Source organism: Dermochelys coriacea, chromosome 2, assembly GCF_009764565.3.
Source record: "Dermochelys coriacea isolate rDerCor1 chromosome 2, rDerCor1.pri.v4, whole genome shotgun sequence".
Taxonomy (NCBI): Eukaryota; Metazoa; Chordata; order Testudines; family Dermochelyidae; genus Dermochelys; species Dermochelys coriacea.
In genome coordinates this window covers 49,332,675-49,349,278 of record NC_050069.1, presented here as the reverse complement: position 1 = coordinate 49,349,278, position 16,604 = coordinate 49,332,675, and the positions used below count along the sequence as shown (strand labels likewise).

At 42.9% G+C, this 16,604-nt stretch overlaps 1 protein-coding gene across 1 annotated transcript in view; it reads right to left on the bottom strand.

Annotated features, from left to right (window-relative positions):
* Positions 1–563: 563 nt before the first annotated feature.
* Positions 564–16,604, bottom strand: part of CNGB3 (cyclic nucleotide gated channel subunit beta 3) — a 139,763-nt gene continuing 123,722 nt past the window's right edge. The window contains exons 16-18 of the mRNA XM_043507642.1: positions 6,530–6,676; positions 2,120–2,297; positions 564–1,321 (exon numbers count right to left, since the gene is read on the bottom strand). Coding sequence (XP_043363577.1) covers positions 1,076–1,321; positions 2,120–2,297; positions 6,530–6,676 — 571 coding nt within the window. The 3' untranslated portion in view covers positions 564–1,075. The remainder of the gene's footprint in view (positions 1,322–2,119; positions 2,298–6,529; positions 6,677–16,604) is intronic.

Sequence of the window (16,604 nt, the reverse complement as noted above, 5' to 3'; positions counted from 1 at the left end):
GGGTGGCACTCTCATTTTTCATTACTCTTTGAAAGGTCTTGGGTTTGTGCTGATGTAGAATGGCAAAACAGTTTCCCAGCCAGCTCAAAATGTTGCCTGAGTCATGACTGCAGGGACTGATTGTCTGTGACTGACTGACGCAAAGATCAGTGGTCATTTTATAGCAGTAGCTACAAGATGTAACGATCCACATTTTTCAAAAACAGCCTTTAATTGTGGGTGTTCAACTTCAGATACTGAGGCCTTTCTTTTCAGAGGTGGTGAGCTACCTGCAATGCCTATGGACTTCAGGTAGAGTTGGGGTTGCTCAGCACCTATGAAAGTCAAACTATGATTATACGAAGTAGAACATCCAAAATTAAAGGCCACTTTTGAAAAACATATTGCTTTAGTTTTTTACTCCGTATATTCAGCTACCTTTACTGAACTGAAGGCTCCTACTTTCAACAGTTTCGAGGTGACTGCAGGATCATTATCCCCTTTGTCTTTTTGGTGATTGCATTGACTTTTATTGATGATGGTTTTGCTGTGTGGTCTTCTGCCATCTGGAGACCAAAACTGAAACCATGAACTGTAGCTGAAATTGAGCCCATGTTGGTTACAAAAGCAAGTCACTTGTTTGAAATATAAAATAAGGAGAGAGAAAAATAAGGACAAATATTAACAACCTCAGCAATATTAAAGCAGTAACAAGGTAAAGGATTATGACAGAAAACCAGAATAGAAAATAGAAAAAAAGACACATGAAAACAAAGATCAAACTAATCAAGAGGGAAACCAGGAGGAAGAGTAATAAGAAAGAGAATTAGGAAGAGAGGGGTAAGGAGAAGTAGAGGCAAGGAGTAAGAGATGAGTGAGAGCATGGAGGAAGCAAGAAATAGACCTAAGGGTGCAATCTGTACTCTAATTGCTTTGCTACCCAAAATGTAATATCCCACAATCAAGGTCTGGAGACAAAGTACATTCTGTCTGTGGGATGAGGGAAGAGAATAGTTCTGCACTCTGACTCAAAGCCACACCATGCCCTCTCTCTCCTCAGAAAGATTCTAGGTATGACCACAACCCAGTCCACCATCTACTCCTGTCTCTTTTCTTTGACCTCAACAGTGAGAATCTCTCCTTCTCCTGCTATGGTGGAAGGAGCCATGGTGATGATAAGAGACTTGTTAGTGGTTCCTCTGTGCAGAACTGGTTTAGGTGGAGGTTGAAAATTTGCAACTGGCTCTTCCTTTTCCACAGATGGTTTAGATGGGGCTGTGGGTTCTGGTGCTGGTTCAGGTTTATTTTCCTCTGGCTCAGGTTTTGTTTCTTCAGTTTTTTCCTGTAATGAAAAGTTATACATTTCTTAGCGCTGCAGACAAAATCCAAGAACCCATATTCTATTCTGAGTGTGGAGTCTTAAGGTTTGGGTAGGAATATGGTAATGGAAACAGAATTTATTACTGCCACCTACTAGTGGATAAATAGAACAGAACAGGATTTATTAATTTGCATATTCCTGGAAGTAGGCTATTGTGTGGGAATTACTTTATTACATTTAATGGCTTGCTACTTGCTCATAAATTTGACTTTTATTTATAGAAGTTGTTTTGGATTTACTCAGTTTTTGCTAAATGTGTTAATCTTACATTTGTCTCCATGATTTGCAAAGCAGTAGGGAAAAGGTGAGAGATTGAATAGCCAATAAATTAAGCAGTGCTTTGCCATCAGCTGGATTCTGTTGCTGGTTGTAGGATAATGCTTTCAAGGGGCATCATGGTTTTGTTAGAGGTTAAAAATGGCTCAGTTGCCCCTTAAGGCCCATATAAAAGCAGTTCTTACTCCCATTTCCCTTGACCTTTTTTCTCTCTGCTGCTCTCTGCTTTTGCTCACTCTGTCCTAGGCAGAACAGGAATCCAATAACGTTTGAGTCAAACTTTTGAACCCGTACTGTTTGTTGTTAGGCACTATGGGTTACATCTTGCCCTGTTGAAGTAATCAAGAATTGAGTCATTTCAGTAGGGCCAGGATTTAATGCAATATGGTTTGCCCAAACCTGGTAAGTTCCTCTCTTGGGTTTTTTCCCCCCTGCTTATCCCTCGAGCTTCCTGAACAGTCTTTTATATTTGTTGTGGGTTACCTGAACAGCTTGCTGTTGCTTCATCTTGAGCAGCATAGCTAGGCCTCCTTTTCCTGACTCTCCAAACATTGCTTTGAATAGTTTGGGAGTTCTTGGTTTTGGGGCAAAGAGACTGGTCAAGCCTTTTGTTTGTGCTTGTGGCTCTTCAGTGGGCTTACCCTTCTCCTTCAGTAGCACCCTGTAGATAAGATGGAAGATAACACACCACAGTGAGAACTGCCGAGTCTAATGCTAAGATATTATTACTAAAACTCCAAATGAAAGCATGAAACCCTTGTAACATTTTTCAGTGTCATTTTTCATCCCAAACTTAATGGAAAAGAAAAGGGGCAGGAAGGTACCATTCACCAGAGTATGGATCTATGGCAAGCTGCTGTTTTGAGTTTTGAAATCTATTTCTTCTCTGCAGGATGCAGGTAAAACAAATGCGTGCTCCAAACAAGGTCACATCGAAGGAGGATTATATAGGGTAAAGTGAGAAACAGACATAAAAAAGAGCACACTCCATTACTGCCACGGGATGTGCATGTGGGGCAAAATTCTCCTCTCTGGCCTGCACTGCAGATGGGTCTTTGCACATTGAGCATTCCCTCTGCTAGTGGATTTTGCACTGAAATGAATAGAAGTGATAGTGCACTGAAGTGACCTGCAGTGTGAATCACTGTTTGGTGCTTAAAGAAAAGGAGTACTTGTGGCACCTCAGAGACTAACAAATTTATTAGAGCATAAGCTTTTGTGAGCTACAGCTCACTGCATCCGATGAAATGAGCTGTAGCTCACGAAAGCTTATGCTCTAATAAATTTGTTAGTCTCTAAGGTGCCACAAGTACTCCTTTTCTTTTTGCGAATACAAACTAACACGGCTACTACTCTGAAAACTGTAAGGAGAGTGATCACTTAAGATAAGCCATCACCAGCAGCAGGGGCGGGGAAAGGAGGAAAACCTTTCATGGTGACAAGCAAGGTAGGCTATTTCCAGCAGTTAACAAGAACATCTGAGGAACAGTGGGGGGGGGGGGATGGGAGGGGAAATAACATGGGGAAATAGTTTTACTTTGTGTAATGACCCATCCACTCCCAGTCTCTATTCAAGCCTAAGTTAATTGTATCCAGTTTGCAGATTAATTCCAATTCAGCAGTCTCTCATTGGAGTCTGTTTTTGAAGTTTTTTTGTTGAAGAATAGCCACTCTCAGGTCTGTAATCGAGTGACCAGAGAGATTGAAGTGTTCTCCAACTGGTTTTTGAATGTTACAATTCTTGACGTCTGATTTGTGTCCATTTATTCTTTTACGTAGAGACTGTCCAGTTTGACCAATGTACATGGCAGAGGGGCATTGCTGGCACATGATGGCATATATCACATTGGTAGATGCGCAGGTGAACGAGCCTCTGATAGTGTGGCTGATGTGATTAGGCCCTATGATGGTGTCCCCTGAATAGATATGTGGACAGAGTTGGCAACGGGCTTTGTTGCAAGGATAGGTTCCTTGGTTAGTGGTTCTGTTGTGTGGTGTGTGGTTACTGGTGAGTATTTGCTTCAGATTGGGGGGCTGTCTAAGCAAGGACTGGCCTGTCTCCCAAGATCTGTGAGAGTGATGGGTCGTCCTTCAGGATAGGTTGTAGATCCTTGATGATGCGTTGGAGAGGTTTTAGTTGGGGGCTGAAGATGATGGCTAGTGGCGTTCTGTTCTTTTCTTTGTTGGGCCTGTCCTGTAGTAGGTGACTTCTGGGTACTCTTCTGGCTCTGTCAATCTGTTTCTTCACTTCAGCAGGTGGGTATTGTAGTTGTAGGAATGCATGATAGAGATCTTGTAGGTGTTTGTCTGTCTGAGGGGTTGGAGCAAATGCGGTTATATTGTAGAGCTTGGCTGTAGACAATGGATCATGTGGTATGATTTGGATGAAAGCTAGAAGCATGTAGGTAGGAATAGCGGTCAGTAGGTTTCCAATATAGGGTGGTGTTTATGTGACCATCGCTTATTAGCATGGTAGTGTCCAGGAAGTGGATCTCTCGTGTGGACTGGTCCAGGCTGAGGTTGATGGTGGGATGGAAATTGTTGAAATCCTGGTGGAATTCCTCAAGGACTTCTTTTCCATGGGTCCAGATGATGATGTCATCAATGTAGCGCAAGTAGAGTAGGGGCATTAGGAGACGGAGCTGAGCATGTGCCAGCTATGCCCCTCTGCCATGTACATTGGTCAAACTGGACAGTCTCTACGTAAAAGAATAAATGGACACAAATCAGACGTCAAGAATTGTAACATTCAAAAACCAGTTGGAGAACACTTCAATCTCTCTGGTCACTCGATTACAGACCTGAGAGTGGCTATCCTTCAACAAAAAGCTTCAAAAACAGACTCCAACGAGAGACTGCTGAATTGAAATTAATTTGCAAGCTGGATACAATTAATTTAGGCTTGAATAGAGACTGGGAATGGATGAGTCATTACACAAAGTAAAACTATTTACTTCCCCCATGTTATTTCTCCCCCCCCACCCCACCCCCCACTGTTCCTCAGATGTTCTTGTTAACTGCTGGAAATAGCCTACCTTGCTTGTCACCATGAAAGGTTTTCCTCCTTTTCCCCCCCCTGCTGCTGGTGATGGCTTATCTTAAGTGATCACTCTCCTTACAGTGTGTATCATAAGCCCATTGTTTCATGTTCTCTGTGTGTGTGTGTGTGTGTGTGTGTGTGTATATAAATCTCTCCTCTGTTTTTTTCCACCAAATGCATCCGATGAAGTGAGCTGTAGCTCACGAAAGCTTATGCTCTAATAAATTTGTTAGTCTCTAAGGTGCCACAAGTACTCCTTTTCTTTTTGCGAATACAGACTAACATGGCTGCTACTCTGAAACCTGTTTGGTGCTTAGACTCAGAAAGGTGGCAGGTTGGTGTATGTCTCTGTCATACTCCTTCAGTAAATCACTGTATAGAACCAAAAGCTTTCTAGTAGCCAGCACTGCCAATACAATGTGATATCTGGAAAACAATCCATGGATTTCCCATTCTGTGCTATGCCTGATTACCACCAACAAAGATAATGGAATCACATTTTAGTGGGTAGTTTTGTTGATGATGCGCATGGCAAACTAGGCTGGAAACACTCTTCCAAAACTGTCTTGGTTTTTCAGGCACTAACAACAGCAAGAACTTACTTGTGACAGTAAACTATGGAGATATAGACTAGAAACACAGGATAGCAGGTCTGAGCAGCATCAAGAAGCAGATTAGCATGCTTTTATTTCTGTTCAAGGATTGCGCAGCTTGTGGGCAAACCTATCTGTGCGAAGCTTCACTGAACCACTTCCCAGGGATTGAACAGTGGTGGCGCTGATGCACCATGGCAGGGTGAATGGGAATTCTCGTTCATCTGAATGTTGGAGGGAGCTTATTGCAGTGAATGCAACTGTAAATTGGTATCTTCACTGTAATTTGAAAAAATCACTAATATGCTTCTGTTTTCTCTTGCAAAGTTCAGGAAGCTGGGAGAAGCTTCTCCAGCTGTTTTAGTGCTTGACACCAACCTTATGCCACAACCAAGCACACAAAGTTAGTGGCTTAAGCATAGTAAAAATATTAACTGTTTTACCAGTGCTACGTTGTTTTACCTATTTTTTTAAGTCTTTTGGAGAGACTTGTTTTCCTGGTTTTTTTTGTTTATAATCGGAGTTTTTAAGTTGTATTGATTTAAAACAGAGGTTCAGACCATTATTTATAGTATATTCCAGCAGTGCTGAGAGTAACCGAGTGACATGTTAGCTGGTCACAGGTCTAAACAGGACTGGGGCAAAGAGGGGATCTGTAGAGATACAGCCAAAGTGGGGAGAAAAGGAAGTTGATACATACAAATCTGTGCACTGACCACACCCAACAAAACTCTGTGTGTATATATAGACCCTGGATGTGCTTTTGTTAGGCCTAATTTAAAACCTGCATTTGTACACCCTTAGGGCTCTTGGAAATCACAGAAATGTAGGAAAGGACCTCCAGCTCCTATAGTCCATCAACCCGTGGATACAGAAAAGCATTTGCCTACAGGCTCTATTGTATCCTCAGAACTGCACCATTGAAAATGTGCCCCTAAATTGAGCACTATCTTGCACTATTCCTGCCCAGGAAATGCAGGCCAAGGTGAGGAACTGGTTGGGCACTTGAGGGGTCCTATTTCCTTCCAAACACTTACGTGTTTGTCATCCTTTATGGAAAGGAGAATTGAAACTTGGTTCATAACTTCTCTATCTTTACTACCCTTCCCTGACTACTGGCATCCCTGCCATGACATCATGAAATCTACCAAAAGTTACCATGATAATCCTACAACAAGAACTAGTTTTTCTAAGAAATAAACGTAATTATCAATCAAAATTCTTAATTCTGTATCTAAACCAACACTTCAGGGGTCATACTTAGCCTTCTTCATCAGGAGCTTTTCAGAGTCTGGATAGTGCACCAAGATTTCATTGAGGGTCTTCTTGTCTAGAATAAAGAGATTAGCAAATCCACGTGCCACCACGTTAGCAGTCCGCCGATTTCCTCCGCTTGCCGCTAGTAAGCTGCAATGGAAACAATACGAGAAAGTAGGGTTAGAACTTGCATATGTTAATGTGTCTCTTTCCAGGTATTTGGTGTTTTCTTCATTTAATTCAGCGATCAAAAGTTCACGTTTACCCCACAGTTACCTGTTATCTGAGGTACTTCAATGCTTCTCTATACTTAACGCTAAAACTATACTGAACATAATTTAATCTTTCTTTGATGATTCAGAAGCCGCTTCAGGATCTTGCAGCACCCCAGGGTCATTATCAACATCAATTATCATTGTAGATGTAGAAGGTGTAGGAGATTGGGCTGAATTTGTAATAACCCTATGACACACCCTAGACCAGGGGCAAACTTTTTGGCCTGAGGGGTTTTTGGGTTTCGGAAATTGTATGGAGGACCAGTTAGGGGAGGCTGTGCCTCCCTAAACAGCCAGGCATGGCCTGGCTCCTGCCCCTTATCTTCTCCCCACCCCCCACTTCTTGCCCCCAATGGCCCCCCCAGGATCCCTGCCCCCTGCCACCCCATCCAACCCCTCCTCTCATTCCTGACTGCCCCCCCTCGGGACCCCTGCCCCATCCAACCACCCCTTCTCCCTGTCCACTGACTGCCTCCGAAACCCCTGCCCTTGACTGCCCCTGCTGCCCCATCCAACCACCCCTTCTCCCTGTCCACTGACTGCCTCCGAAACCCCTGCCCTTGACTGCCCCTGATGCCCCATCCAACTCTCCCCCCCCCCCTTCGTGACTGCCCCGACCCCTATCCACCCTCCTGCCCCCTGACCACCACCCTGAACTCTCCTGCCGTCTATTCAACCCCTCCTGCTCCGTGCCCCCTTACTGTGCTGCCTGGAGCACTGGTGGCTGGTGATACTACAGCCGCGCCACCCGGCTAGAGCCAGCTACACCACCACACAGCACAGAGCATCGGGCTGGCGGCGCAGTGAGCTGAGGCTGCAGGGGAAGGGGAACAGCAGGGGAGGGGCCGGGGCGAGCCTCCTAGGCCAGGAGCTCAGGGGCTGGGCAGGAGGGGCCCACGGGCCGGATTTGGCCCATGGGCCGTAGTTTGCCCACCTCTGCCCTAGAAGATGCTTTTTTGAATAGATCCCTGATATCAGCTTGCTTACTTGTCTGCCTCTTTTGCATAAAAGTAGAGTGCAGAATGTGCAATTGCATAACCTCCTGGGCAGAATACTAGTCCCAATTACTAGACTGAAGATTTGTATTGGAAGATATCAGAACTACCTGTTAATAGAGCTTTCTGGTTGATAAAGTGCTGGATAACACAGCTTTTACTGTACTAGAAATGTAAGAAATCTTGCTGGATAGAAAAATGCCTCTCAGATGAGCCTTACTTCAAGGCTGTCACTAATTTAAGTCTAAAAGTTCCCTATGTTCTACATATATTTGGCATTCCCTCACTATTCTGGTTGGAAACTATTGACATCAGAAATAAAGAAGCATGGCACTGACATAGAAAAAAATTTGCTCCCAATGATTGACTCCTGCAGCATTACTCCTGAATCACTGTTTTCTGACCCTGATTGTGAGTCTGTCACGCATTGCATCCCACACCTGGACTCTGGCAAGTTGAGTGGTATGGATATAGAAGGTCTCTTTGCCTGACAGCTTGTAAATTGCCTGCCTGAAGTGAGGGGAATTTGTTTTGAAAGTGATGAAAGAGATTAGCTTCACAAACAGCAGTCTGCCATGAGGAGTAGGGTACACAAGTAAAAGTTTAGATATCTGTACAAATACAAATCTGAGCTGTTGGTCTTGGATTCAACAGACTTCACTTCACTGTCCCACCCATAGCAACAATCTAAGTAAGCGACACAACACAGTGTATTTCATGACTTGATATGAATGCTGAAAATCTCCTTTCTATCATGAGTATGAAAGGGAACATCTGCACTAGACTTTTGTACCTCCATTGATTGTCAGTTAACCCAGTTACTTAAAATGTTTTATAAAGGCTAGGTGAACGCTCCCTACATGTTTGTTCAAGGCCACTACCATTTGGGTTTTTTTTTTTTTAAATCCTAGGCAAAGAACACGTTTGTAGCATGGATCAAACTCTGTTTACTCATTTGTGGGCAGTTGGAGACTTTTTGGTTGAAATCCTGGTCCTATTGAAGTCAATGTGAGTTTTGCCATTGACCTCAATGGGGCCAGGAGTTCATCCTTGGAGTATACAGCTAGGAAGGAGTAAAACGTGTGTTCATTGTTCTAGGCTAATAGTGAGACTGGATCAAGCGTGGCTGACAGGGCGTAGTCTTGACACACCAAATCTGTACATTTTTAAAATCCTGACACCCAAAACTCTGATGCCTAACTGCATGAGGAACTCAAAATGCTCTGATTTTATTTTAATGAAACAGTGCCCCGATGATGGCTCATAAGGGTATGCATATGCTGCAATAAAATCCCTCTGCGTCAAGTTTCAGAACCCAGGTCAATTGACTCAGGCTTGCAGGGCTCGGGCTGCAGAGCTAAAAATTAGTGTTGATGTTTGGGCTCAGGCTCTGAGATCCACTCCCCCTCGTGGGGTTTCAGAGCCCGGGCTCCAGCCTGAGCCCAAACTTCAACACTGCTTTTTTTTAGGCCTGTGAGTCAAAATCAGCTGACCTAGGCTACCTGTTGCTATGCTGCAGGTCTTTTATTGTAGCACAGATGTACCCTAAATGTGGTGAAAGCTGGTGAGATGGGATGCGCAGTGATAACTCTGTGAGCAGATGAAAGACCACACCTGGCTCTGGAAAGGGAAAGGTTTAACAATAAGGAAAGGGAGTGTATAAGGAGATCTTAGCGAGTGCCCCTTCTTGGCCACCCACTGAGACTGCTGTGAGTAGAGTCCAAGTCTGCTCTGCTTCCCTTGGGATGCCCTAAGCTTCTGGAGCCTGAATGGAGCCATTGCCCCAATCTCGGGGCTCCTAGGCACACACTCAGAGTATAAATCTTCTACCTGACACTTCCCTCTGAGTGCTGAAACTCTCAGTGGGGTGTTGACCCTTCAGGCTCCCTGGTACTTTAGCACACACCGCTCCCAGCATACCACACAAGAGTTTAACTCTCTCAGGGGCAATATGGAATTTGTGGATGCTTAACACATACTGGTAGACTGGCTTTGCACCAACTGTAGCACCATTGCTCTTTACTTAACGGATAAAGTACATAGAGTACAGATAATGTAGAAAACAATTGGAGGCCTTGTCTATGCTACTGCAGTAAATCGACCTACATTACGCTACTCCAGCTATGTGAATAACGTAACTGGAGTCGACATAGCTTAGGCCGACTTACCGCAGTATCTACACTGCTGCGTCGACAGGAGACACTTCACCAGACCCGCTAAATCGATCACAGCAGCATCGATCTCTGGTAAGTGTGGACATGGCTTTAAAGAGGTAAGACTGGAAGGGACCTCTAGAAGTCATGAAATCCAGCTCCTTGCACTGAGGCAGGACCAGTAAAACTAAACCATTCCTGACAGGTGTTTGTGCAACCTGTTCTTAAAAACCTCCAATGATGGGGAGCCACCACCTCACTTGCAAGCCTATCCCAGAGCTTAACTACCCTTGTAGTTGTTTCTTCTAATATCTAACCTAAACCGCTCTTGCTGCAGATTAACCCCCTTACTTCTTGTTCTACCTTCAGTGGGCCTGGAGAACAATTGATCACCATCCTCTTTTGTAACAGCCCTTAACATATCTGAAGATCTCCCCCTCAGTCTTCTTTTCCCAACTAAACACTCCCAGTTCTTTTAACCTTTCCTCAGGTTTACTAAACCTTCTAAATCTTTCCCCCCACCCCCTCCCCTGGACTCTGCAATTTATTCATATATTTCCTAAAGAGTGATGCCTAGAATTTGACATAGTGCTCAATTGAGGCCTTGCCAGGGCTTAGTAGAGTGGGACAAATATCTCCCATGACATACAGACAATACTCCTGTTCAATACACCCCAGAATATTAGCCCCCCCTTTTTTTTGCAACTGAATCACACTTTTGATTCATTGAATTTGTGATCCACTATAAACCCAGATCCTTTTCAGCAGTACTACCGCCTAGCCAGTTATTCCTCATTGTGTAGTTGTGCATTTGATTTTTCCAGTGTAAGTATGGTACTTTACATTTGTCTTGTTGATTCCAGATCAATTCTGTAATTTGTCAATGTCATTTTGAATTCTAAACCTGTCCTCCAAAGTGCTTGCAACCCCTCCCAGTTTGGTGTCATCTGCAAATTCTATAAGCATCCTCTCCACTACATTTCCCAAGTTAATGAAAAAATTGAATAGTACTGGACTCAGGACTGACTTTTGTGGGATTCCCACTAGATACACCTCTCCCCACCCCCCAGTTTGACAACGACCCTTAGATAACTACTCCAGAAGTACAGATTTTTAACTAGTTGTGCACTCATCTTATAGTAACTTCCTCTAGATCACATTTCCTTAGTTTGCTTATGAGGATGTCATGGGACTATGTCAAAAGCCTTACTAAAATCAAGATATATCACATCTGCTGCTCTGTTCCAATCCAGTAAGCCAATGACCCTCAGTCAAAAATGTCAGTACATATCCTAAACACAGTGCCCCACACTAGCTCACCCTTCTCTTGGAGGCCTTGGAGGATCATCTTGTTCTGTCAGGTAGGCAGAATCCTCCCCTTGCTTGCCTTTCCTGTTCCTGTGGCAGCTTCCTTCATCGTAATGCGGTATAAAATGGCTCTCTCCTCCAGTTCCCCACATGAGTCCCTTTACTGACTCCTGCTATGGTCATCTGCTTCTTCTATTCTGCCCTTTGGTAAATTTCCACTCCCAGACCCGCCTCCCTTCAGCCAGAGGAGGAAGTTTCTTCTCCCAGCTCAAGCAAACCCATTGTGCCAAGATATTTTACTCTGAATAGACAATTGAGTACTGATCACATACCATTGTGTCCATCCTGGCAGAGATGTGACACAACTATGCTAACTCATGGTGCAGTCACATACATTCAGAGTAATTTCGTGGTACAATTTTAAAAAAATCCACTATTCAGAAGTGGTACAGACAGCATCCCAAATCATCACAAATGGATAGGAAGGGTAAGGACCTTTTGAAAGAGCAAAGAAACAGTTTAAAAAAAAATATTTGCTCCTTAGCTGAGTTGCTTGCAACAGCCCTCCCTCTCTATACCACAGAAAAATAATGAAAACATTTAAATAAACAAAAATGCCTAGCTTGTATATAGTGCTTGTGAGCAGTAGATCTCAGTGCTTTACATTAAATAAGAGGCAAAGTAACTAAAACTGCAACAGCTCATTGAGGAGATGCAGCTTTAGTGCCGGTTTCAATCTTCCAGCTCTGCTAGTGGTAGAGAGGTTGCAGGAGGTGAGGTGACTTGTGTCAAGGTCACACGGTCAGCCAGTATCTGACTTCACTTTAGAATCTAGTACTTCCTGGCTTTTTCCTGCAGTGGTTCTGTATGAGACCTCAGATAGATAAACATGTATTTACTAACTACAAATGGATATCAAAAACATTTCCAGGGCAATTCTGAGTTTTGATATCGCTGTTCTGTGATCAGCGCCAACTCGGCTGGAACCATCATTCTGACACTTCCCAAGCAGGGGGCTCTGTAATGATGCAAACGAGGGTTGAAGAGATCAGCTTTCCCATTAGCAAGACCCAGATGTGCAGCGAGTTTTATAAATAAGTATATATGGCTTGGTTAGGCAGTCCTTGCTCAGACAAATTCAGCTTTGCTTAGGGATGGGAGCACAGAGGGCATGACGGGGCCCCTTTTGGCTAGCGGACTAAAAGTTAACGTAGTCTTGGGTTACCTGAGCTTTTTTAAATGATGCAACTTGCCTTACAACAGCTTTAGATGTTCTAATTTCCAATGTTCCCTAATGGGGAACCTTATCTTTTCTGCTTTATTTTCCTTTATGAAGAAAATCTCCTCTTCCACAGTAATCGCCCCAAAATGCTGTAATATCATTCATGTGAGATGTTGCATTTTGGACATGTAGCAATTTTTATAAGGGTTTAGAAGCATCAAATTGCCATTCTTGTATCTCCCCGTTTCTCAATTTGCCTCTTATAATTGACCATCATACAGTGTTACCCTTCCTTGGGATAAGATATCAGATTGATTCTGAAACTGCTGTTGTGTTGGCCAGCAGCATAGTTGCACTCTAGCACAAGTGCACATAGAGTGACAGAGGGGCCCAAGAAAGGCCTAGTTCTCAACACTGAGCAGGAAGTCCACCAGCACCCTGCATGCTGAAGCTGATTGAAAAACAGAATTTCCATCCCATGAGATGTGCCGAGATTTGAGATAGTCCTGAATTTAGTCAACAAGTCAGTCTCAGAATTTGTGGTGAAATTAAATATTTCATTCTGCCCATATTAAAACATTTTGTTGAGGTTGAAATGTTTGGGGTTTTATGTTATAAATAATATAAAAGCCAAAACAATAAAGGTGAAATGAAACATTTAGATATTTTTTCATTGAAAATTTTTGATTTTGTTAAAGCAGCATTTTCTGATAGAAAACTGTTCCACTGGACAGTTTTTTGACTAATTCTGCTGCCCATCCACTCCCTTACTGATATGCACAGGATAAGAAATGGAGAGAGCATAGGCAGTAAATGGGTGTGTGAGCTGATGTAGCTTAATGCATGATCTTCCTTGTGATAAGGAGGTCCTTAGCTATGCTCTCCCTTCTTGGAATAACCCCTGCTACTCAGACGGAGTACTGGATGACTGTGCAACAGGGCTCCCATTATTGCAGGATCAGCCTGGACTTCTTGATTTGCTTCTGCTATTGTTCTGTGCAGGATTTAGCCAGTAATGATTAGACTATCATTAGATTAGATTAGATTGCATCACAGTTTTCATTTACATTTAAATACATTATTCCTAATTTCTATTTAAAAGCAGAGAAAGGGCTAGGATTTATTAGAATCATTTTGTCTCATTATTTCACCTACCCTACAAATATGTGTCTACTTATTTCTATGCTACTCCTCTCCCATTGAAGTAATCTGTAAGGTCGCTACTACCTTCTCTAAATCTCACATCAGTTGATTTTTCTGGTGACACCTATGAGAAAGTAGTGTTGAAAGTACGCAACTCTGAGGAATCTTGAGTTTGGTTTTGGTGTTGTATTTTGATGATATATCAGAGCTGCATACTTTCAACACTACTTTATAGAACAGAATGCCGGGGAATTAGAAAGTCTGACATATCCAAACTGTCTTCATTCCATACAACCTGCCTCAGAAAAATCCTCCGTATCTTTTGGCCCAGAACAATCTCAAAACAAGATCTATTGACACAGTGCAGCCAAGAGGATCTGAGCATCATCATTGCCAGGAGGCATTGGATATGTATCGGTCATGTGCTTCAGATGGAAACTGATTCCATCACCAGCGTAGCAATAAGATGAACACCTGAAGGCAAGCAAAAATGAGGCTGCCCGAAAACAACATGGTGAAGAGCTGTGGAAGCCAGGCTGAAAAACCTGGGGCATAGCTGGAGAACCATTAAAAGACTTGCCAGAAACAGATAGGAATGTAGGAGCTTTGTCACTGCCCTAAATGCCAGAGGCATAATAGGAACATGATGATTGATGATGACCTATGAGAAATTATCCATCTAATATCAGCGAGGTACAGGGCTGTTGAGGATACTTATATGTAGTTTAAAAAATCATTGTATATTTGTTCATCTCCCCCACACTTTTTAGACTGGAAATTCTTTGGCGAAGGGTCTGTCTTCCTATGTAGGGAAAGTACATAGCATATTGTGGATTTTAACACCATTATCACGAAGGGGAAATTTTCATAGACAAAGGACAATTATGCACCCAATTCCTCTTGAAAGTTAATGGGTGTCTATTTCCCATTTATACCTCTGAAAATTTCTGCTAGGTACCCACAAAAGTTATATTGCCATTGTAGTGAAACATTTAAATTGAAGACTGCTTCCAGTCTCTGTCCCTAGTTTTCTTACAAATAAAACAGGCAGTGAAAGGACCGATTTGATCATGAGACTTAAATTGGACTCTATGGTACAGTTCAGCAAAAACATGGAAACATTTTAAAAGTTTCTAGAATCTCAAAATGAACCGGAATGTTTGGTTTCCTTCAGTAACTATTTTTTCTTCCCAGTGAGAGATTTTTTTTAATGATAATTTATATGCAATTTGAATAAAAATATGATTAAACAGCGGGTATATTTTATACCATTCTATTAAACAAGTTAACGAGATGGGGAAGGGTTGATATGTTTCTGCAAACAAGTCCTGAGGCAGAGATCACAAAGTGAGCAAGGCACTCTGATACCATGATGACTAGTGTGTTGTGAATAGCCAGACAAATAAGTTAACACAATTGCTATGCAATAACAGCATTTCAGTTGTTCAGCTCCATTAAGGAAGGTATTTTATTTTTCCTGCTGTAAAGCACTCAAAGCACCTTGACAGAGGGCCACTGTATAAACCCATTATTTTGAACATGCTGCCACACAGTTGATAATGATTCCCCAGTGATGTTCTGAGTGGTTCAGCTGTTTGCTTTCCTTCAAATTTAGGAACATCTGCCAGCTGCTGAGTATTTCCTCCTTCTCAGGCCCACCCACTGCCTGCTGTTTAAGTCCAGAGTACCGCATGCCTATATTCGTATTTCTCTAAGAATCGTATGCTGTCTACAGGAGTGGGGATTACATCTACCATAAAAGATCATTTCAGGAAGAGTAAATACTCACTGGGAAAATGACCTTGGTCATTGTGTGTGCCTCAAGTGGAAACATCCAGTTGCTTGAGACATCTTTATTGATTTAAAAGTTGAAAAAGCACCCCAAGTTAGTAGACAAATTTAACTGGCCAAATACTTCCCTGGTGTAACTCCACTGAGTTATAGCAGGACTAGATAGGTCTAGAGATTTCCTTAACCCTTAATTATTTCTTGTATAGGAATGAGTCAGTGTTCATCTGGTGTCTAATTGGCTAATCCAAAAGCTGGTGGCATGTGAGTGAACATGTTATTGCTCTATGACATTTTAGATTTTTCCAGCTGAAGAAAAATTCTGCAGAAGAAGCAAGAGTGATGTCCATTCCTGAACACATTTTTCTAGACTTGGGCTATGTCTACGCTATGAAATTAGGTTGATTTTATAAATGTCGATTTTTAGAAATCGATTTTATACAGTCGATTGTGTATATCCCCACTAGTCGATATACATTAAGTGCATTAAGTTGGCAGAGTGCGTCCTCACTACCGTGGCTAGCATCGACTTTCGGAGTGTTGTGCTGAGGGTAGCTATCCCACAGTTCCTGCAGTCTCCGCTGCCCATTGAAATTCTGGGTTAAGCTCCCAATGCCTGATGGGGCAAAAACATTGTCGAGGGTGGTTTTGGGTACATGTTGTCAGTCACTCCTCCCTCCGTGAAAGCAACGGCAGACAATCGTTTCACGCCTTTTTTCATGGGTTACCCATTCAAACGCCATACCATGGGAAGCATAGAGCCCGCTCAGCTCACCGTCACCGTTGCTGTTGTGGGCAAGTCTACTGTGGGGGCTGCTGTGATTCAAGTAGCCAATGCAATCATTGATGTTCTGTTATCAAGGGAAGTGACTCTGGGAAATGTGTGGGCCTTTTTAGATTTTAGGTGCATCATATTCCTGTCCTTTGTTGATGGTGAAGAAGTCTTGCAGCCATACATTCCAGTCCGGACAGTGCTGTAACACCCTATAGCACTTCTGTGGTTGACACATGTAACAGCTCCAGGGCTCTTGCTCTTTTGTCTTAGCAAAGGTACCTTGTCCTACCAGGACCTCCAAGCATTTGACACAGAAGCACCTACAGCAGCTGGCATTGCTATACAGAAGCAGCTCCTTGCCTTCGCAGCAGACAGTGCAGTAGGACTGGTACCCATCTTCATTGTACATGTAGAAGAGC